The sequence below is a fragment of the Schistocerca serialis genome, chromosome 1, assembly GCF_023864345.2.
Source record: "Schistocerca serialis cubense isolate TAMUIC-IGC-003099 chromosome 1, iqSchSeri2.2, whole genome shotgun sequence".
NCBI classification, from domain to species: Eukaryota; Metazoa; Arthropoda; class Insecta; order Orthoptera; family Acrididae; genus Schistocerca; species Schistocerca serialis.
In genome coordinates, this window is record NC_064638.1 from 117,361,835 (window position 1) to 117,386,702 (window position 24,868).

Genomic DNA, 24,868 nt, shown 5'->3' on the forward strand with positions numbered 1-24,868 from the left:
CTGGATACGTGCTACATTTTCATCACTCGTTCTCGGCCGTCCAGAACTTTTCCCTTTGCACAAACACCCATTCTCTGTAAACTGTTTATACCAACGTTTAATACACCACCCATCAGGAGGTTTAACACCATACTTCGTTCGAAATGCACGCTGAACAACTGTCGTCGATTCACTTCTGCCGTACTCAATAACACAAAAAGCTTTCTGTTGAGCGGTCGCCATCTTAGCATCAACTGACGCTCACGCCTAGTCAACAGCGCCTCAAGCGAACAAATGTACAACTAAATGAAACTTTATAGCTCCCTTAATTCGCCGACAGATAGTGCTTAGCTCTGCCTTTTGTCGTTGCAGAGTTTTAAATTCCTAAAGTTGTGGTATTCTTTTTGAATCACCCTGTATTTTGCGCTACGTTCACTACGATATACACTGGTGATGGGAAAACGATACGCACACATGCAGATGGCAGTAGTACCGTGTCCACAAGATATAAAAGGGAAGTGCCTTGACGGAGTTGTCATTCGTACTCAGGTGATTCATGTGAAAAGTTTTCCGACGTGATTATGGCCGCACGACGAAAGTTCAGACTTTTACCGCGAAATGGTAGTTGCAGATAGACGCACGGGATATTCCAATCCGGAAATCGTTAGGGAATTCAATATCCCTAGATCCATAATGTCAAGAGCGGGCGGAGAATGCCAGCTTTCAGGCATTACCTCTCACCACTGTCAACGGGGTGGCCAACGGCCTTCACTTAAAGACAGAGAGCAGTGGCGTTGGCGTAGTGTCGCCAGTGCTACCAGACAAGTAACACTGCGTGAAATAACCACAGACATCAGTGTGTGACGTACATCGAACTTATACGACAGTACGAAGAAATTTGGCGTTAATGGGTTATGACAGCAGACGCCTGACGCGAGTGCCTTTGCTAACAGCACATGAGCTGCAGCGTCTCACCAGGGCTCGTGACTGTATTGGTTGGACCCTAGACGACTGGAAGACCGTGGCCTGGGAAAATGAGCCCCGATTTGAGCTGGTGAGATATAATGGTACGGTTTGTGTGTGGCGCAGGCCCCACGATGCCATGGACCCAAGTTGTCAACGACGCACTGTACAAGCTGAAATTGGCTGGGTCCTCTGGTGCAAATGCACCGATCATCGACTGGAAATAGTTACGTTCGTCTACTTGTCATCAGGCCACAGTTGTTCGCAACTGGTTTGAACATTCTGTGAAACCTGATGGTCAGGGGAAGGCGGGATTCGGCTACGACTGTGGACGGGGCCGTGATCAGTTACACACATTTATTTTTAAAACAGTAATTCCAGACTCAACAATAAATAAATACCACACGTTATTAATGAAGGAATAAACAACTGTGTTTTCAGTGCTTTACAATTTAGCAAATCACCATAAAATGCAGATACAGATAATGTTTAAAAACAAAACAAGCCACTGTGATCACGGCTGAAGGCCTTACACGCCAAGAATGGCAATAAATTCAGGATGATTAATAACTCCCTGCAATTACAACTTACAGGTATTGAAATATTAAAAGTAAGTGGCCACAAACACAGCACAAGGTATCAGACGCCAGGAATGGCAGTAAATAATGTTTTAAGGCTTACTGCTAAAATACAAATATCGAATTATTTTTTCAAACCAAATGACCACAATCAAGGCTGAAGGCCTTACACGCCACGAACGGCAATTACATAAAAATTTTTGGAACCTCCTGTAAAACAGCAAATACAAGCAAAGGCTAATTAAAAGAAACAAGCAACTAACAACCAAACGGGTGAAATAAGATGATGCTAACCTTGTAACACAACCCTTACACTGTTAGATTTATCCCAGAAGGCGACTGGAACTATTAACTAGACATATATAACCTTTAATGTAGGGATTACAAGGTATGGTACTAAATAATACAATAATAAAACACAAGGACCAGTCACAGACGGTGCTCCAGAAATCGACCTCTGAGAAGGTCCGGCAACAAACACTTAGGCTAGCGATGAGATAGGCAGCCAAGAGTTGCAGTCATTTCACAAGATGGTACCTCTGACTGGTGGCAGTCTAACGAATGACTAATGATAATCTTGCTGAAGCTACCTGACGTCCAATAAACGAAATGCAAGAATGGAACAACACGCCCAAGCCGGAACCGGTGGGCTGCATTACGTCCCCAGAATACTGTGCTTAGAGTGCCCAGAACGAGAAAGGAATCACTACCACCAGAGTAGAAGAATCATCAACCGGCCCCCAGGGCAGGTAAGTGGGGCGTTAGCTGATTGAACTTAACAAATTGTAACAAGTTGAACGCAGTAAATAGTAATAAGCAGTCGAGGAAAGCTGATCAGATTCGCTTTCCCCAAGCACTCCACTCGCTGCTCTTCGCCTTGGCGACACTACAAGCAGCAATGCGAACCCAAGTCACTGGAGAATCGCGAGATATCACAGTGGCGGAGGTTTCTCTACTTGGATTGAAATGCTCTCATCTTAAAGCTTGCTGGGTCCGGTTTACGACGAGGTCGTGCACACTCGTGACCACAGGCCTTCCATCCGGCATTCCATGCGTTCCACCAGCGGTCCCGGCGTGTTCCGGCACTGCGCGGATCTGGTGCCTCCTGAGTCCCCAACCAAGCTGCCACACTCACACGACACGGAAAAACAACGACGTCGCCCCAAAGATAGGGCAACAGTTACTACATATCGATAACCGCCACTGCTGCCACTAGCGGACAGGCAACGCTTGCGAAACGAGTGGCGCCAGTCAACACGAGAAGAAGACAAAAAATCGCAATCATGTCAACTAAAGGATACGGTCTGACTTCCAGTTGAGGGCGGAAACCTACAAAGAGCACCAACGCGAGCCGCAGCACTGCTCATTCTGGACAATTAAAGCGAACGATTTGGCCTGTCAGACTGCCCGACACGAATCCCATCGAACGTTTATGGGACATAATCGAGGCGTCGCTTTGTGCACAAAATTCTGCACAGGTAACATTTTCCAATTATGGACCGCTACAGAGGCAGCGTGTCTCAATATTTCTGCAGGGAACTTCCAATGGCTTGTTGAGTCCATGTCAAGAAGATTTGCTTCCTTACGTCAGGTAAAAGGAGTTCCAACACGGTATTAGGAGGTATCACATGACTTTTGTCACCTTAATGTACATGTTATAATAAGTTCTACATTTAATAAGAAATCGGATACTTGGAAATAATTTTTACACACACGTCTGAAAGAACGGACACTTTACAGACCACAGGTGACGAAATAATTCGAAATAAATTCACTGAACGCGAATTTCTTGATATCAACAGCATTAGGTATAGATCTACTACCCTGTAGTGACATATGAAAATATGTGCCAGACCAGGACTCGAATCCGGATTTACCGCCTACTATGAGTGATCACCTTAACCACTTCTGCTGTTCGTGTGCACTACCCGGACCGACCCAAACTTCCACGTATCACACTGTCCACATCTTTATATCGTTGATCACTGATGATAAAACCAGTGGACTGTGATATATAGATGTAAACAGTGTGACATGCGGAAGTTGAATCGGCCTGAGAAGCATGCTTTGATAGTTGAAGTGATTAAGGCAACCGCTCGTGATAAGCAGGAAACACGGGTTCGAATCTGGCATACATTTTCATATGTTACTATTGGATTCCAGATCTATACCTAATGCAGTTGATGTCAAGGATTTCGCGTTCAGCTGAGCCATGAGTGCCTCAAGTTGGTGCCGTTGGTAGGTAGGTATCGTGTAATAGGGATAGTGGGTCCCGTTATCTTCTTCTGTTTACTGGCGCCACTACGTTTGCTAGCGTTGTCTTTCCGCAAGTGGCAGCAGAAGTGTTTATCGATATCTAGTACCCGTACTATCTTTGGAAGGACGTGAAGTGTTTTCTGGGTCGGGTGTGTCGCGAGTTCGGTTCGGACGGAGCAGCAGCGCTAGGACATGCCTGCACCGCTGGCGGAATGCAGGCACTGCCGGATCGAGGGGCTGTAGTTATGAGGGCCACAACCTCTTTGTCCACCGGACCCAGCACGTTTATTGTATGATTATATGATAGCGGAACAAACACTGGTAGCAGTTACTTCTGTAAAATATCTGGGAGTATGCGTACGGAACGATTTGAAGTGGAATGATCATATAAAATTAATTGTTGGTAAGGCGGGTACCAGGTTGAGATTCATTGGGAGAGTGCTTAGAAAATGTAGTCCATCAACAAAGGAGGTGGCTTACAAAACACTCGTTCGACCTATACTTGAGTATTGCTCATCAGTGTGGGATCCGTACCAGGTCGGGTTGACGGAGGAGATAGAGAAGATCCAAAGAAGAGCGGCGCGTTTCGTCACTGGGTTATTTGGTAACCGTGATAGCGTTACGGAGATGTTTAATAAACTCAAGTGGCAGACTCTGCAAGAGAGGCGCTCTGCATCGCGGTGTAGCTTGCTCGCCAGGTTTCGAGAGGGTGCGTTTCTGGATGAGGTATCGAATATATTGCTTCCCCCTACTTATACTTCCCGAGGAGATCACGAATGTAAAATTAGAGAGATTAGAGCGCGCACGGAGGCTTTCAGACAGTCGTTCTTCCCGCGAACCATACGCGACTGGAACAGGAAAGGGAGGTAATGACAGTGGCACGTAAAGTGCCCTCCGCCACACACCGTTGGGTGGCTTGCGGAGTATCAATGTAGATGTAGATGTAGATGTTTTTATTATTTATTTATTTCGACTTAGAAATAACTGTACCATTAACAGTGTAAACGGTAGTAGCTACAGCAGAAAAAATCGTTCGTCAAAAGTAGATTAACAAAGACTAGTTAAAGTGTGGTAGAGAGCGCTGGTAGCAGTGGACTGAGATAAGGGATGGAATGTGCATAAAAGGAGGAACATGACAGAACACAAGTATTGAAGAGATTGGCGAATAATATAGCACATCTTGTAGTGAAAGGTAAAAACACAAAGAGGAGTAACTGGGAAAAGATGGGAGCATTTGCTTCACTGTCTGACAGAGAGAAGCTGGTCATGAATATTAAATTTTAAGGGAAAATTTATGAGACTCATAAAAGGAAGTGCTTCAGCTTTTTTAAAAATGCTACAGGGTAATGAATTGTGCACAGAGTGTACGACAACTTGTTCCATAGGCGCGCAGCAGGAACAGAAAAGGAGTTAGCAAGAATTTTGCTGTACCCTACGACTTCGACTTCACTGTATATCAGCCACGGCTGACAGGTTGCCACACCGGCAGGCGTCAATAGCAAATAAATATACACTCCTGGAAATTGAAATAAGAACACCGTGAATTCATTGTCCCAGGAAGGGGAAACTTTATTGACTCATTCCTGGGGTCAGATACATCACATGATCACACTGACAGAACCACAGGCACATAGACACAGGCAACAGAGCATGCACAATGTCGGCACTAGTACAGTGTATATCCACCTTTCGCAGCAATGCAGGCTGCTATTCTCCCATGGAGACGATCGTAGAGATGCTGGATGTAGTCCTGTGGAACGGCTTGCCATGCCATTTCCACCTGGCGCCTCAGTTGGACCAGCGTTCGTGCTGGACGTGCAGACCGCGTGAGACGACGCTTCATCCACTCCCAAACATGCTCAATGGGGGACAGATCCGGAGATCTTGCTGGCCAGGGTAGTTGACTTACGCCTTCTAGAGCACGTTGGGTGGCACGGGATACATGCGGACGTGCATTGTCCTGTTGAAACAGCAAGTTCCCTTGCCGGTCTAGGAATGGTAGAACGATGGGTTCGATGACGGTTTGGATGTACCGTGCACTATTCAGTGTCCCCTCGACGATCACCAGTGGTATACGGCCAGTGTAGGAGATCGCTCCCCACACCATGATGCCGGGTGTTGGCCCTGTGTGCCTCGGTCGTATGCAGTCCTGATTGTGGCGCTCACCTGCACGGCGCCAAACACGCATACGACCATCATTGGCACCAAGGCAGAAGCGACTCTCATCGCTGAAGACACGTCTCCATTCGTCCCTCCATTCACGCCTGTCGCGACACCACTGGAGGCGGGCTGCACGATGTTGGGGCGTGAGCGGAAGACGGCCTAACGGTGTGCGGGACCGTAGCCCAGCTTCATGGAGACGGTTGCGAATGGTCCTCGCCGATACCCCAGGAGCAACAGTGTCCCTAATTTGCTGGGAAGTGGCGGTGCGGTCCCCTACGGCACTGCGTAGGATCCTACGGTCTTGGCGTGCATCCGTGCGTCGCTGCGGTCCGGTCCCAGGTCGACGGGCACGTGCACCTTCCGCCGACCACTGGCGACAACATCGATGTACTGTGGAGACCTCACGCCCCACGTGTTGAGCAATTCGGCGGTACGTCCACCCGGCCTCCCGCATGCCCACTATACGCCCTCGCTCAAAGTCCGTCAACTGCACATACGGTTCACGTCCACGCTGTCGCGGCTTGCTACCAGTGTTACAGACTGCGATGGAGCTCCGTATGCCACGGCAAACTGGCTGACACTGACGGCGGCGGTGCACAAATGCTGCGCAGCTAGCGCCATTCGACGGCCAACACCGCGGTTCCTGGTGTGTCCGCTATGCCGTGCGTGTGATCATTGCTTGTACAGCCCTCTCGCAGTGTCCGGAGCAAGTATGGTGGGTCTGACACACCGGTGTCAATGTGTTCTTTTTTCCATTTCCAGGAGTGTAAATATGTTTCCTGGCGCACTTGTGGGAGGCTCTGGGCGAACCTGTGGCCGCAACATGGTCACCAGTGCTGCTACAGTCGCAAGACTGTTTCTAGGCCGCTCACGTGCCCGACTGGTAATAGAACGAGGAACCAGCACAGCGAGCATTTAAGAGGCTGCACGGCAGCTAGTGAACGAGATCCAGTTACTGAGCCAGTCCAGGATACACGCTACTCAGCAAGTCAACGAGCTGTCAAGCCATTCCTAGGATGAATCTTTGCTCTTACGAGAGACCACTGCCTCGTTGGACTTAGTCACCACGTAAAGAGTCAGTCTTCCAGTTGGGTGTAGCCTTCAAGTGACAGAATAACTAGCATTAATTGAACTTAATCTTTAGGTGAAATGATAAAATTCATTTAGAAGTAGTTCCAAGTAATTGATTAACTTACAGTAACTGTACTAGGACACAAATGAACTTTATTTCCACGACTTAGCGTCAGAATTCTCATTTAAAGTGATCATTTGATTCTATTGTTTGGACTTTGTTTACTGCCCTAATTTATAACTGTCATCACTTGGTGATATAACTGTATGCCCTGAACAATACATAAATATGTTTTGTCGATAGCCACGTTGGCAATAACTGTCAATCGTGCAAGCAATGCCGCATTCGCTGACTGACCTCACGGCAGGTAATTAATTTTTTATTTATGTAACATCTTGTTTTTGTTTTAAATCTTTATTCTTAAAATACATGGTACAAAATAACCCCCTACCTAATACATTAATGGTTCCCAATTTATGCTTATTACAATTACACTTACTGCAGCTTATCTAGTTCTAGAATGTGGTTTTGTTCCTGTTTCCACTATGAGCATGGTTTCTGGGTTACCAGGGTCTTACTTACCTACTACTTGTTGCTAGTCTACTCTACCTGTAGCGTTACAGCTGTGCCATCGTTTATAAACTTGGATTGTTGGGCGTGCCCACTGAGCTAATCCCAGTGGGCGTGCCCCTGGTACCAAGCTGGCCCGGAACAGTGAATCGCTGTAGTACTGTGCTAATGCAGTTATCCTGTCTTATCCTACGTCTAACCTAAACTAATTCTATAGTCATATTCGGTGAATGTCTGAATCGGTTAGAACGTGCACCCTCCCCCCCCCCCCTAAACCTAGACGTGAAGCGGCTGACTAGATCCACGCCTTGGCGGAACAGGATAGGTGTACGGAGTCTAAATCAGGTATGATCTATTAATGATTGTTCTTTAGGAATTCTTTTATAACCTTGCTTGATATTCCATTTGCAAGTCTATTCAGGATGTGGAAGTGGTCCTCTTGCCTGAGCAGGTGGTACGTGTCGTAATTGGGTAGATGCTGTCTTAAATGTGCCGCTACATCGTCGAAGAAGTGGCACTCATACACCACATGGTCTGGGGTGCCTGGTTCAAAAATGGCTCTGAGCACTATGGGACTTAACATCTATGGTCATCAGTCCCCTAGAACTTAGAACTACGAGGTGCATTCAAGTTCTAAGGCCTCCGATTTTTTTTCTCCGGACTGGAAAGAGATAGAAACATGCGCATTGTTTTAAAATGAGGTCGCGTTCATTGTCAATACGTCCCAGAGATGGCAGCACCGTACGGTAGATGGAATTTTATCGCCAGCGACGAGAATGAGAACTGTTTTAAATACTTAAAATGGCGACGTTTTCCTTACTTGAACAGCGTGCAATCATTCGTTTTCTGAATTTGCGTGGTGTGAAACCAATTGAAATTCATCGACAGTTGAAGGAGACATGTGGTGATGGAGTTATGGATGTGTCGAAAGTGCGTTCGTGATTGCGACAGTTTAATGAAGGCAGAACATCGTGTGACAACAAATCGAAACAACCTCGGGCTCGCACAAGCCGGCCTGACGACATGATCGAGAAAGTGGAGAGAATTGTTTTGGGGGATCGCCGAATGACTGTTGAACAGATCGCCTCCAGAGTTGGCATTTCTGTGGGTTCTGTGCACACAATCCTGCATGACCACCTGAAAATGCGAAAAGTGTCATCCAGGTGGGTGCCACGAATGCTGACGGACGACCACACGGCTGCCCGTGTGACATATTGCCAAGCAATGTTGACGCGCAACGACAGCATGAATGGGATTTTCTTTTCATCGGTTGTGACAATGGATGAGACGTGGATGCCATTTTTCAATCCAGAAACAAAGCGCCAGTCAGCTCAATGGAAGCACACAGATTCACCGCCACCAAAAAAATTTCGGGTAACCGCCAGTGCTGAAAAAATGATGGTGTCCATGTTCTGGGACAGCGAGGGCGTAATCCTTACCCATTGCGTTCCAAAGGGCACTACGGTAACAGGTGCATCCTACGAAAATGTTATGGAGAACAAATTCCTTCCTGCACTGCAACAGAAACGTCCGGGAAGGGCTGCGCGTGTGCTGTTTCACCAAGACAACGCACCCGCACATCGAGCTAACGTTAAACAACAGTTTCTTCGTGATAACAAATTTGAAGTGATTCCTCATGCTCCCTACTCACCTGACCTGGCTCCTAGTGGCTTTTGGCTTTTTCCAACAATGAAAGACACTCTCCGTGGCCGCACATTCACCAGCCGTGCTGCTATTGCCTCAGCGATTTTCCAGTGGTCAAAACAGACTCCTAAAGAAGCCTTCGCCGCTGCCATGGAATCATGGCGTCAGCGTTGTGAAAAATGTGTACGTCTGCAGGGCGATTACGTCGAGAAGTAACGCCAGTTTCATCGATTTCGGATGAGTAGTTAATTAGAAAAAAAATCGGAGGCCTTAGAACTTGAATGCACCTCGTACTTAAACCTAACTAACCTAAGAACATCACACAACACCCACTCATCACGAGGCAGAGAAAATCCCTGACCCCGCTGGGAATCGAACCCGGGAACCCGGGAGTGGGAAGCGAGAACGCCATCGTATGACCACGAGCTGCGGAAGGGGTGCCTGGTGTGGCCCCATAGTCGCAGTGTTGGTGTAGCCCGCTTCCCAAACCGGCATAGGTATGCCAGGTAGGATCCATGTCCAGTAAGGAAGTGTTGCAGACCTCTTGATGGCTTGAAGTAGTGTAGCTGTAATCGCTCCATGATGTTGGGCAACAACTCGTGTGTTCTACGACCCGTTTCGTCGTTGTCCCACTGTTCGTGCCATAGCTCCTCCACCCTACGTTTAATTTCTGATTTGTTCCCCACGTGAATCCCCATAAATTCAATTATTTTGTCTCTCTTCTCCTTTCTTACCTAATACCCTAATCTTTATATCAAGAGGACAAAGTCCCATCAATACTGATAATGCCCCCCCTTGGAGTTGTCCTACGTGCCCCTACAGAACGCAGGAGCATATTTCACTGCACTCTCCTCACGGCCATGGCAGGCATGACCCTCGTAAGCCTGTGGACCCAGACTGCTGACATGTATCCTACAATTGATGTGAGAATGCTATTGTGATAGAGTTTTACACTACTGGCCATTAAAATTGCTACACCACGAAGACGACGTGCTACAGACGCGAAATTTAACCGACAGGAAGAAGATAATGTGTTATGCAAATGATTAGCTTTTCAGAGCATTCACACAAGGTTGGCGCCGGTGGTGACACCTACAACGTGCTGACATGAGGCAAGTTTCCAACCGATTTCTCATACACAAACAACAGTTGACCGGCGTTGCCTGGTGGAACATTGTTGTGATGCCCCGTGTAAGGAGGAGAAATGCGTACCATCACGTTTCCGACTTTGATAAAGGTCGGATTGTAGCCTATCGCGATTGCAGTTTATCGTATAGCGACATTGCTGCTCGCGTTGGTAGAGATCCAATGACTGTTATCAGAATATGGAATCGATGGGTTCAGGAGGGTAATACAGAGCACCGTGCTGGATCCCGACGGCCTCGTGTCATCACTTCTGTTCATATTTGGAACACAACCTACGACCAGCTTAGAGACAGAAGCGATGACACATTCTGCAGGACCTGACCATCATTTTGCAGGACAATGCTCAAACACGTCCTGCTAAACTGAAGGAAACACTTCACCAAGGCTTCGCCTCAGAACTGCTACAAATTCGTCGGACAATAGACCGTACTGCTCGAACTGGCAGCATAACTGGCACTGCTAAGAGTATCGTACGACTTCCACATCGCTGGCAACGCGTTATGCACAATGCTGGTGACTACTTAGAAGGTCAGGAAAACTTTGAAACACGTATCTGTTTTATTTAAGTCTGCTGGCTTTCGTGGCCGTTGTCACTGAAGTTAAAATCTTCTGGGGTATTAGACCGCGTCATGTTTCTTCTAAAATGATCGACACTTCGACCCCTCTGCTGGGATCTTCCTCACGATCTTCTGGTGTCCACTACTGCTAGAGCTCTGTCAGAGACGAGTGTCGCGTCCTCTTATAAAGGAGGAGTTTTCAGGCGTCCGTGCCAGAGAAGTGATAGTATTGGTTAAAAATCATATGGCCACCATTGGTGGGCCATAGTCATGGGCTAAATTTGGTACCGCACGCCGCGGAATTTGAATCCCCGCCAGACGTCATGGACGTCGAGGACCCCTAGAGGTCTCTGCACCATCGCGCCGTATGCTGTAGTGGCGCGCGCATCCTGGCCCGCATTCACTGGGCACTGCATAACAAATGACATCCTGAGACCGGAGTAATTCGTCTGCAGGAATCACCACAACACAACTCTTACTGGTCGTTGAACATATAACACATGGCTTCAACACAAGCAAAGGAATAGGGGCGATATTCCTGGACATCGAAAAGGCTTTCGACCGTCTATGGCACAACGGCCTCATTCGCAGACTCAGCGACGCGGGATTCCCCAACGCGCTGGTCTGTCTGACACACAGGCTCATGGGCTGAAGATTGCAATACACAGCTAATCTTTGACGCCAAAGACCAAAGTACATTTAAGTCAGCTGCATGGGGAACTGAAACCCACCCTGATCTATGCTTTGTTATGGCTGACACTAATAACAAACCTATACCAGCCTCCCGCAGAATACTTGGGGACTTCCCTCACTCACAACATCGTCCGGTGCTCATAGGGATAGGCCTTACTATTCCCCTAATTTCCTCGTATCCTCGGCCCAGATGGAACTTTGGGAAAACGGACTGGGCTACTTTCTCAGAAAAACTTCATAAACGCCTTGGATGGATATCTCCAACTTATAAAAACTACAAAAGATTTGTGGGAGCAGTCATCAGCTCAGCTAAAACAGCATTCCCCGGGGATTTAGAAAAGAATACGTGCCGGGGTGGAACGAAGAGAGTGAGTGCTCTATAAACAGTTCCTAGAGCATGGGGATAGGGAGATTGCAGATGACTTATTGCAGAGTCTGGACGCTGCAAGCCGCACTAAATGGATAGAGACTGTTGAGGAAATGGACTTCACAAAATCAAGCAGAAAGGCGTGGTCGCTACTTCAGAAGCTTGGTGGCAGTAGCAGGAACCAACGACCAACCAGCTCTATTTCTCCAAACACAGTTGCGGCGCACATCAGTAAAACCTCCAAAGCTCCAGGGGATCGAGCTCATACCATAAAAGTTAAAAAGGAACTTAAAAAGTTGAAATCCTTAGTAGGAAACAATTCACTACACTCGCAGCCCTTCTCAATCGAAGAGATAACACTGGCTCTGAGAGACATCAACCCACGGAAAGCCCCAGGTTTTGATGGAATTCATCCAGAGTTTCTAATTCACTGCGGTAAATTTGCAAAATTATGGCTTGCGCAGTTCTTCTCCAGCATGATGGAAACTGGAAGAATACCAAATACTCTTAAGAAAGCAAAAATCATAGCGATACTGAAACCAGGTAAACCGAATGACCAACCAAACAGCTACCGCCCAATTGCCCTTCTTAGCAATATCTACAAACTACTGGAGAGACTTATATGTAACAGAATAAGTCCAGATATCCTAAAGTGTATCCCTGTGGAACAAGCAGGCTTCCGGCCAAACAGGAGCTGCACAGATCAAGTCCTCTCACTAACTTCCTACATCGAGGCAGGCTTCCAAAGACAAGAAAAAACATCCGTGGTATTTATAGACCTGACAGCGGCTTATGATACTGTATGGAGGCAAGGCCTGATTTACAAACTACTCCGCATCGTCCCATGTTTGAAAATGGCTAACCTTACCAACGAGATGCTCTGCAACAGACCATTCCAGGTGATACTTGGAAATTATAGGAGCAAAACAACGAAGCTCAATAATGGCTTGCCCCAAGGATCAGTCCTGGCACCACTACTTTTCAGCATGTATATAGCCGAGGGCAGTTCAATAAGTAATGCAACACATTTTTTTTCTCGGCCAATTTTGGTTGAAAAAACCGGAAATTTCTTGTGGAATATTTTCAAACATTCCCGCTTCGTCTCGTATAGTTTCTTGACTTCCGACAGGTGGCAGCGCTGTACAGAGCTGTTAAAATGGCGTCTGTAACGGATGTGTGTTGCAAACAATGGGCAGTGATCGAGTTTCTTTTGGCGGAAAACCAGGGCATCTCAGATATTCATAGGCGCTTGCAGAATGTCTACGGTGATCTGGCAGTGGACAAAAGCACGGTGAGTCGTTGGGCAAAGCGTGTGTCATCATCGCCGCAAGGTCAAGCAAGACTGTCTGATCTCCCGCGTGCGGGCCGGCCGTGCACAGCTGTGACTCCTGCAATGGCGGAGCGTGCGAACACTCTCGTTCGAGATGATCGACGGATCACCATCAAACAACTCAGTGCTCAACTTGACATCTCTGTTGGTAGTGCTGTCACAATTGTTCACCAGTTGGGATATTCAAAGGTTTGTTCCCGCTGGGTCCCTCGTTGTCTAACCGAACACCATAAAGAGCAAAGGAGAACCATCTGTGCGGAATTGCTTGCTCGTCATGTGGCTGAGGGTGACAATTTCTTGTCAAAGATTGTTACAGGCGATGAAACATGGGTTCATCATTTCGAACCTGAAACAAACCGGCAATCAATGGAATGGCGCCACACCCACTCCCCTACCAAGAAAAAGTTTAAAGCCATACCCTCAGCCGGTAAAGTCATGGTTACAGTCTTCTGGGACGCTGAAGGGGTTATTCTGTTCGATGTCCTTCCCCATGGTCAAACGATCAACTCTGAAGTGTATTGTGCTACTCTTCAGAAATTGAAGAAACGACTTCAGCGTGTTCGTAGGCACAAAAATCTGAACGAACTTCTCCTTCTTCATGACAACGCAAGACCTCACACAAGTCTTCGCACCCGAGAGGAGCTCACAAAACTTCAGTGGACTGTTCTTCCTCATGCACCCTACAGCCCCGATCTCGCACAGTCGGATTTCCATATGTTTGGCCCAATGAAGGACGCAATCCGTGGGAGGCACTACGCGGATGATGAAGAAGTTATTGATGCAGTACGACGTTGGCTCCGACATCGACCAGTGGAATGGTACCGTGCAGGCATACAGGCCCTCATTTCAAGGTGGCGTAAGGCCGTAGCATTGAATGGAGATTACGTTGAAAAATAGTGTTGTGTAGCTAAAAGATTGGGGAATAACCTAGTGTATTTCAATGCTGAATAAAACAACCCCTGTTTCAGAAAAAAAATGTGTTGCATTACTTATTGAACTGCCCTCGTAAATCTGAAAAGTTTGGATATGCAGATGACTGGGCCATAGCTACACAACATCGAGATACGGAGCATACTGAGACTGTCCAACCTGGTCCAACTAAAACTGAGGCTATGTGTTTCCACTTGAATAATAAATTCGCTAACAGACGCTTTAAGATATATTTTGATAACAATATTCTGCCTTATAATAAAAATCCAAAATACCTGGGAGTGACATTAGATAGAACCCTGAGCTACAAACAACACCTCATCAACACTACTGCAAAAATCCGTACTAGGAACAATATCATTCAGAAACTATGTGGTACCAGCTGGGGCTCCTCCGCCTCTACCTTGCGATGCTCTGCTTTGGGACTTGTCTACTCTGCGGCAGAGTACTGTTCCCCTGTTTGGCTAAAGAACGCTCACACCAAGATGGTGGACACAGTACTGAACCAAACTATGAGGATTATTTCAGGTACAATAAAATCAACCCCTATTCACTGGCTACCTGTACTGGGCCACATACCGCCACCTCACTTACGAAGAGAACATGCGCTTCTCAGAGAATTTAAAAAAATACAAGACAACCCGCAACTTCCGATTCACGCTTTGAGCAATGGCATTGACGAAGATAGATTGCGCTCTAGACATCCACCTCTTATAAGGTCCAAAGATCTGGAGTAAAATGGTTTCTGTCTTGAAGAACGCTGGAAAGTGGAATGGGAAGAATCAGTACCACCACAGGTAAACACCTTACTGAAACCGTCGAACAGACCTCCAAGCTTTGGCTTACCACGTAAAACCTGGACCATCCTCAACAGGATCAGGACGGGGCACGGTCGATGTGCGGACTCTCTACACTAATGGGGAAGAGCACCATCCCCAAAGTGCGACTGCGGCGCTGAGAAGCAGACGATCCGGCACATCATTGCAGAGTGCCCCCTGAGAGCCTACTCAGGTCAAACAACGGACTTCCTGGATGCGACTCGAAGTGCAGTTCAATATATTAAAAACCTAAATGTTAATTTGTAGTTATATATATGTTGTTCATGACATAACTGTATTTAATTCTTTATGTCTTGTTTTTTAGTGCCAAAGTTATAAAGTTATTGTAGCAGCTTATTTCTCTATAAACGTGATTTGTACTTGCCATACGCTAAATAATAATACCTCACAGACAGGAGTTTCAACACAGACGTGCAGGGAAAACAATCAACACGACACGGTATACATGCGAGAGTACCCCAGGGAAGCATCCTAGGACCCCTACTGTTTAACCTCTACATAAACGATCTCCCAACCACACACAACACAACGATGGCAATGTACGCGGATGACACTGCCATCCTCGCGCAAGATTGGAAACCATCAAACATTACGACAGGCTTACAGACTGCACTCAGAGTGGCTGAGCCTTGGTTGGAGAAATGGCGTGTTAGAGTAAACGTCGACAAGTGGGAAGCCGTTCTGTTCACTAGAAGACCGAAGCAACTGCGCAAACACCGATACTGCAGACCAATAACTCTACATGCACGCCCAATCCGTTTCCGTGAGAAAGTCAAATACCTCGGTGTCTGGCTGGACCGGAAATTACTCTGGGGGGACCACATACAACACATGACCAACCGAGCAAGCGCGAGGCTCAAATAGCTCTACCCTATGCTCAACAGGCGTAGCACACTGAACAGAAGGGTGTCGAGGTCCACGTACATGACACTTATTCGACCCCTGATGACGTACGCAGCTCCTGTCTGGGGGGATACGCTGCGCCCACACGCCTGCGCCGTCTGCAGCTCATACAAAAGAAAGTACTCAAAATCATAAGCAATGCTCCACGATACACACGCATCGCGGACCTTCACCGGGAATACCGACTTGAGACTCTCACGGAGGTAATCCACAAACTCACCACAAGACTATACAGAAACTCCAGACATTCGCAGAACCCGTTTATTATGAATCTGGGGAACTACGACCAAAACCATAGATGGAAACATAAAAGACCAAAAGACATACTTGAAAGGACCTAACATCTATGGCCAAGCACACGCAAACACAACGGTACAGGTGAGCCCCTGTTAATCAGACGCCATTACTGGATATCCAGCTGGAACACACTGCCAAATAACTGGCACCACACAGGGAAGCCGTACTGTACACTGCATGCAGACAAGCTCCACACACACCCCACACAGCGAGATGATCTATGGCCGATCCCCCACTACTACATAACGATCTTGATTGTTCCAGGAATGCAGCGGCTGCAGCAAATTGGGATACATCGCCATCGCCTGCCACGGTAATGATGCGTGATACCCACACTGAAAAACCCAAGCTTGCATGAACTATCGCAGCTAGTAAGCCGCTACTGCTCTTACTACCCATCCCGCCGTCGCAGAGGTGTTTTTCCCACGGCACGAGCCTTGGCACTTTTTTCCCTCTGCTCTTCAAATTGCTACCCTCATTCGCGTTTCGTCCACTATCTATCACCTGATGGACCGTGTTAATGCGTAGTCTTACCCAGACACATGGACAACATCACAGCCCAGCATCCTGTGCTCCACTTATTAGATAACTAACATGTTGACGAAGGTGACAGTAGAACTTCTGGTCTGGTCACCACGTTGGTGCGGGCGTGGAGGGGTCCCATCTCTACTATATGTCATTTCAACCCCGCGACCGTTTCGGTCGCCGCTACAACACTAATATTCCCGTTCTGACGCAGAAGAAGGGGCGTTGTTAGTTAATCTCCAGTGGACACCATAGGCGGCCCATCGTCGTTGGATAGAAAGGCTGGAGATAGGGTTATTGGTTGACATTCCTGCTACCGCTATTGGTTGGTCGTCATCACTGGCTAGATTCGAAACGGACAGAGCAAGAGAGAGGGAATGTTTACCCCATAATATTATTGTCCGCCGAGGTGACTTGCACTGCGTTGTTATGCCGTTCACACACCGCGGCCGCGTATTTACTTCCTTGATGGCAGGGAGCCACGATGCCGAAAGCCTATAGCCGTCCTCTCTATTGAAATTAGATGCATTCTTAGAAATTTCAACCGCTTCTCGGACCTTTCTTCTATAAAAGTTTGTTTCCTTAGCCAGTACACGTACGTTATTAAAATCGATGTCAGAGCCACAGTTCTCATGATGTTCCGTTACTGCCGATTTTGAACTTTGTTTTAGCCGCATGTGCCGTTCGTGTTCCTTAATGCATTCTTTAACGTATCTATTTTGTACGAGCTGTAGTAAATTGTTGCTCTATTAAAGTTCCAACCCTCGTAGGAGGTCCCATCCTTAAAGCACGGAAGTATAAAACCAGACTTACGTGATGACAGGTGTCCTGTACAAGAAGTAGAAGAGCCTCCCTCCATGCTTTCCAACGTCTGACCATGTTACAGGGACGGTGCTCAGAGTTTTGTACGCCTCAGGGTTGGTAACTTTCAGCTTTTCGCTCAGATAGTAACCGTCAGCCAAGAGGTTATCACCTCCAGCTCCTTTCGTCTGCACCACACAGTGAAGAAAATTTATCTGGAAAAAAATATATGTTTCATTAGTTATACTGTGGGATTTATGTAGACAAGACTTTTAGTAGTCTTCACTCGTTGCACCATATCAGTGAAAATATCTTACCCCGGGCTTGTTTTCACAATACATAAGATCCGTGTGCATCTCTAGCTTATCCTTGAGGAACGCCACATTTGTGGCGTCGGGTTTGATCTTCACATGGTACTGCAAACTGAAAAGTAACGAAAAATGAACGTGTGTAGTCTACGTGGGTTTTGCATGTTCACAAGTCGCCACAAGGTAATGAAAAGAAAACGTTGCACTACAGAGTGCTATCCAGTATTTCATACAATTAAAAACAAAAAGATCTTACCCATAATGAGTCATTCTAGGGTACATTACTTTGTCTCCCAGTTCACGCAATGACTCTACCGTTGGAGGTGTGTCGTACATAATAGCGACACCATACTTGGCCATTGCTTCTAGCCACCCACGAAAATGTTCCTGGCTAGAAAAGAAGAGCGGGAGGTGGTAAAGTAGCTAAGTAAATAAAACGCAAAAATTTATTTTTTGAATAACAAAAATAACAAAAACTGATCTAGTATCATCCTTTGGTTGTTTCTCTTGAGTTTACTAAAAATTATAGTATATTTGGAGGTAGTAATTTCTAAAAAGCGTGTGTGGAGTAGACCAACCATGGAGACTGTATGGTCCTCTCAGAAAACATAAAAACTTTTGGAAACGATAGCAATAGGACAGTGTTGCTCACGGAATAAAAATCATTGTACAAAATCAGATACGATGCACTTAAGAGAAATCGTTGAAAATTATGTTCGCGAAAGCAAATATCTCGTAAGAAGAATAGAGACTGAAAGGAGGTATACAAAGGAAATAAAAAACGAAAAGCAATGGAAAGCTTGACGTTTCGAAAGAATGAATACTGCGAACTTAAAAAGGAAGTAATGCATGACAAGAAATGGAAACACCAAGGAATTAACGCCGAGAGAAAATTTTCGTTGTTGCTGACGAACTGTAACGGACGTTCTTCCCTCTTCAGAGAACAGCTAAGTACTTATCCAGTAAAAAGTGAGTTACTGTCAGTTTTAAAGTTAATGAAAGTAGATGAATACCTACGCAGCAACCGAAAGAAGAAAAACTGCAGAGTAAGGTGAAGTTAAATGCGGTCATGAAGATGTTGGAAATTCTTCAGGCTTTCCCGGCGATCTAATGACATCTTGGGTTGTCGGGTGTTCTGTCAGATATCAGCGTCGTACTTGCACGATATTTCGGTCACGTAGCTCGTAACCTTAATCAGGTGCGACCTGAGACTGCTCCTCGAGTGGACCTGGTCCAGTATTTATGCCTATGGCCTTCCCCCTCCACCAACGGCTGCAGGCGCTACCTCTGTGGTCCGCGCCCATTCCCTGCGACCTGCTGGAGCGTTGCTGCTCCGTTTCCCGTCCGCTGCGGTTCTATGTGTTCCCTCTGCGGTCCGCGCCCACCAAACCCGCTCCTGGGGGTTTCATCTACGGTCTGGGGTACCAAGCGTTCCCCCTGCGGTCCGCGCCCGCTCACCACGACCCGTTGGAGCGTTGCCGCTCCGTTTTTCGTCCGCTGCGGCTCTGGATGTTCCCTCTGCGGTCCGCGCCCACCAGTTCCGCTTCTGGGTGTTCCATCTTCGATCTGGTGCGCCTGGCAGTCCGTCAGGGGCTCCTTTTCCATCTCCATGTCTCTGGTTCTTCTGTTTGTGTAGTGTTGCAGCTGGCCCCGTTGCTCCTTTAACAATTCCAGAGCCGAATCCCAGGCTCTGCTTAGCTGGTACCCGTAGATGAAACCCCCAGGAGCGGGTTTGGTGGCCGCGGACCGCAATGGGAACATCCAGAGCCGCAGAGGACGAAAAACGGAGCGGCAACGCTCCAACAGGTCGCAGGGAATGGGCGCGGACCACAGAGGAAGCGCCTGCAGCCGTTGGTGGAGGGGGAAGGCCATAGGCATAAATACTGGACCAGGTCCACTCGAGGAGCAGTCTCAGGTCGCACCTGATTAAGGTTACGAGCTACGTGACCGAAATATCGCGCAAGTACGACGCTGATATCTGGCAGAACACCCGACAACCGAAGATGTCATGTTGGAAATTGTTTCGTTCCGCTACACAGTCGTGGCTCATTTCACGACGTAGCTTCTACCTGTTTACGACGTCGCTATACTTGAATCTCTGGAGGATGGATTCGAAGTTTTCGGCGTTCCAGCCAGCCTTGGGCAACCTGTAGGTCTCATCGAGCCACTTCTTCTGGTCTTCCGGGTGGAAGCTGCGGTCCTGGAGCCACTCCAGCGTGTACTGGCTGCTGTGGCCGTCTGACCACTTCACAGATAACTTTTCTCCGTCGGCCTGTAAGAAAGAGGAAGATATCCAGTCACAATTCAAACTTATTGAATAGTATTGTCGAGAAGGTTGATGGTCCACATACAGGATGACGGGAAGTCTATCTCCGTATTTCTGAATGTCACGGAGTTCCTTTGACGAACTTTGCTGAAAGTGCTTTCGGCATTCTTTTCAACGATTGGAGATTGTTTCTGTGGTGTCACCGCCAGACACCACACTTGCTAGGTGGTAGCCTTTAAATGGCCGCGGTCCGGTAGTATACGTCGGACCCGCGTGTCACCACTATCAGGATTGCAGACCGAGCGCCGCCACACGGCAGGCCTAGAGAGACGTCCTAGGACTCTCCCAGTTGTACAGCCGACTTTGCTAGCGATGGTTCACTGACAAATTACGCTCTCAATTGCCGAGTTAGCATAGCCGTCAGATATGTCATTTGCTACGACCTAGCAAGGCGCCATTATCATTTGCTATTGATCTTGTAATTCATGTATCATCAAGAACGATGTTCACCAATTATGGATTAAAGTTAAGTATTACACCATCTGCGTCCGTTTTTCTACGTTCTAATTTCCTTGTCGTTTTCCAGACCTCATCCCAGCCTGCGTGAGTTAAAACGCGTGCATTTCGGCCTCCTCTAGCAACACGGTGTTGGCTCTTCTGCCAACACTACAGTTTCATCGACTTTTGAATTAATCTCTAGAAATTCCTGAAGACACCGGGGCTATTCGGAAAGTAATGACCAACAGGACGCGAAATGGAAATCACAGTGAAAACCTGTTGAGGCTTTGCGCAGAGGAGTTGGGCAGTATCTCTTGTGTGCCCTTTTGATCGTGTCACGTCATTCTTTTCTGCTCTGAGGGCACAGTGAGCACGTAAAGATGCTTAGAAAACAATGTCTCCTGCCTAGTATCAAGGCCTGGTGAGAGATTTCGCCTGATGTCATGCAGCCCACATAGCAGAGCTGTCATGCGTTTCCTTCATGACAATTCTCGGCCGCGCTCTGCAGGGTCAATGAAGATGGAAAGTGTTTGATCATATGCAATGTCGAGTCGGAGCAGCGACTATGTAGAGAAGTAGCTGGGAAGTATATCTAACTGTTGGAAATAAAACATTTTGACAGTGGTTTCCATTTCGCGCCCTATCGGACCTTACTTTCTGAACAGCCCTCGTATTATAAGAAGCAGGTGTGTGTTTCACAATTATGTACGTGATTGAGATGAATACAGATTTGAGGACACTCTGACTACTTGTGGTTTACGTTAAATGTCAACAGGTCCAACGCAAGCAGCAAGAAATGTGAATGGTGTGTGTGACGAATTTGCAGAATACGTTACCAGCACAGAGAGGCAATTACCACGATTGTTTTAAAATATCTTTGATGACCTTGCTCAAAATATCAATGAAATGAAACATTTTTTGTCTGCTTAGTTGTTTAATGACACTGAAAATGTGTTATATATTCAGTTTGTCATGGCACACTAGATATCCTCTTCTATGAAGCACGTTTGCCTCCATGAAATGAATGCCTCCCATGCTTTAATCTTCTCCAGTTTATTTATACAGGGTGGTCCATTGATCGTGACTGGGCCAGATACCTCACGAAATAAGCGCCAAACGAAAAAACTGCAAAGAACGAAACTTGTCTAGCTTGATGGGGGAAACCAGATGGCGCTATGGTTGGCCCGCTAGATGGTGCTGCCATTGGTCAAACGGATAACAACTGCGTTTTTCAAAAATAGGAACCCCCATTTTCATTACACATTCGTGTAGTACGTAAAGAGATAGGAATGTTTTGGTTGGACCACATTATATTGTTAATGTTAAAATGCGGTACCACCGCACTCTCAAAGATTGCACTTACTGTAGGTTCCCTCAAACATCTCTATTTTCCTGCATTTATTTATTTCTGTTTATCTGATTGATATTGCTTAAGTTCCTTATGTATTCTGTAGTTACATTGATAATTGTCTCTTCTTTTGATTGGTTTGTGCATCACTCTCCCTCCTGATGTAGCCTCGTCTAGTACTAATTTTATTTTATTTTATTAGTTCTGTTTATTAATACACTCCTGGAAATGGAAAAAAGAACACATTGACACCGGTGTGTCAGACCCACCATACTTGCTCCGGACACTGCGAGAGGGCTGTACAAGCAATGATCACACGCACGGCACAGCGGACACACCAGGAACCGCGGTGTTGGCCGTCGAATGGCGCTAGCTGCGCAGCATTTGTGCACCGCCGCCGTCAGTGTCAGCCAGTTTGCCGTGGCATGCGGAGCTCCATTGCAGTCTTTAACACTGGTAGCATGCCGCGACAGCGTGGACGTGAACCGTATGTGCAGTTGACGGACTTTGAGCGAGGGCGTATAGTGGGCATGCGGGAGGCCGGGTGGACGTACCGCCGAATTGCTCAACACGTGGGGCGTGAGGTCTCCACAGTACATCGATGTTGTCGCCAGTGGTCGGCGGAAGGTGCACGTGCCCGTCGACCTGGGACCGGACCGCAGCGACGCACGGATGCACGCCAAAACCGTAGGATCCTACGCAGTGCCGTAGGGGACCGCACAGCCACTTCCCAGCAAATTAGGGACACTGTTGCTCCTGGGGTATCGGCGAGGACCATTCGCAACCGTCTCCATGAAGCTGGGCTACGGTCCCGCACACCGTTAGGCCGTCTTCCGCTCACGCCCCAACATCGTGCAGCCCGCCTCCAGTGGTGTCGCGACAGGCGTGAATGGAGGGACGAATGGAGACGTGTCGTCTTCAGCGATGAGAGTCGCTTCTGCCTTGGTGCCAATGATGGTCGTATGCGTGTTTGGCGCCGTGCAGGTGAGCGCCACAATCAGGACTGCATACGACCGAGGCACACAGGGCCAACACCAGGCATCATGGTGTGGGGAGCGATCTCCTACACTGGCCGTACACCACTGGTGATCGTCGAGGGGACACTGAATAGTGCACGCTACATCCAAACCGTCATCGAACCCATCGTTCTACCATTCCTAGACCGGCAAGGGAACTTGCTGTTCCAACAGGACAATGCACGTCCGCATGTATCCCGTGCCACCCAACGTGCTCTAGAAGGTGTAAGTCAATTACCCTGGCCAGCAAGATCTCCGGATCTGTCCCCCATTGAGCATGTTTGGGACTGGATGAAGCGTCGTCTCACGCGGTCTGCACGTCCAGCACGAACGCTGGTCCAACTGAGGCGCCAGGTGGAAATGGCATGGCAAGCCGTTCCACAGGACTACATCCAGCATCTCTACGATCGTCTCCATGGGAGAATAGCAGCCTGCATTGCTGCGAAAGGTGGATATACACTGTACTAGTGCCGACATTGTGCATGCTCTGTTGCCTGTGTCCATGTGCCTGTGGTTCTGTCAGTGTAATCATGTGATGTATCTGACCCCAGGAATGTGTCAATAAAGTTTCCCCTTCCTGGGACAATGAATTCACGGTGTTCTTATTTCAATTTCCAGGAGTGTAGAAACTGTTATGAAGGCATGCTATTCCTATTTTGTGCTAAAGGTTTTCTTGTCTACTCCATTGTTATTTATGTACTGTTCAATTTTTACTTTTTCATTGCATTACCACCACACTGTTAAAGCTGTTACTTACTGTATACTTGGTGATAATACTCAGTAAATGTCTGAAGATGGCCTTGTAAGCCGAAAACCGGTTAACAATAAAAGTAATATTGTAAAACATAAGCAAACTGGTGCTTTTCATTTATTATAAAACATTTCATAATGTCTAGAGAACTGGCGTTAATACCGATCCAGGGGACAAGGGATTGAGACTTACCTGTATGTCAGCAGGCTTGACGTTGGTGTCCAGCTCGTCCCAGTAGATGATGCGCGACATCTGCTGGCTGTTGAAGCACTTAGGGCACTGGCAGTTGTCCCTGAGCCACATGATGGGAAACTTGTGGTGCTCCCCAGAGGGCAGCTGTAGCGACACCAGTTCACCGTCCACCGTCGCCACAGGTTTTGGGTGCTGCACACAGCATAAGACAAACAGATTACTATTCTGTCGCGAGTATTATTATTACTTCTTCATTATCCCACGTTATAGTACACAGTACTGTAACCTTACGTTAGTCTTAAAACTCTTGAAAACGTTAAATGATGCCCACTCATCTCACTAAGGCCACTTCATCACCGAAACTGCTCCTAATAATCACCAACTCATTACAAAGGAGACTTACTACAGAGTCTTAATGTTGAACCCTGAGTTCTCATTCGCAACTACGCAGATGTTTTCGCATAATGACTTAACTCCAAATTTACATCGTACGGAAACTACCCTCGCGCATGTTTCCCTTAGGCCATACATAGTACATGCAACCAATCCCACCCCACATACAGCTGGACACAGAAACCATAACTTCTTAACTTACAGCTGAATTAAATGTATGTGCCCTGTTAACGAACGCTCGTCATCACTAGAAGCCAATAGATGAAGGTTTCTAACAGCCATCCTGCAGAATGTATCCATCCACTCGGGAAACTCTGATGTCTGCCCTACATTCATCATCATGTCAATTGTATCAGCTCTCATAAAGAAGATCACTCCATCTTCAGCTACTTGGACAACTCAGTTTAAGCTGCACGCTCTCCTTGTAACACTTCAATTCGCTGAAGTCCATTCTTGGTTTCATAGTCCCACATTTCCATGAAA

The 24,868-nt window shown here is 47.2% G+C and overlaps 1 protein-coding gene across 2 annotated transcripts in view; it reads right to left on the reverse strand.

Moving 5' to 3' along the window:
• The window catches only part of LOC126463391 (gamma-butyrobetaine dioxygenase-like), a 151,408-nt gene that overhangs the window by 3,085 nt on the left and 123,455 nt on the right, over positions 1-24,868 (reverse strand). For both annotated transcript variants that reach the window (XM_050096154.1, XM_050096153.1), the window contains exons 3-7: positions 23,993-24,184; positions 19,991-20,193; positions 18,178-18,312; positions 17,931-18,036; positions 17,626-17,828 (exon numbers count right to left, since the gene is read on the reverse strand). In XM_050096154.1, the coding sequence (XP_049952111.1) occupies positions 17,626-17,828; positions 17,931-18,036; positions 18,178-18,312; positions 19,991-20,193; positions 23,993-24,184 (839 nt within the window). The remainder of the gene's footprint in view (positions 1-17,625; positions 17,829-17,930; positions 18,037-18,177; positions 18,313-19,990; positions 20,194-23,992; positions 24,185-24,868) is intronic.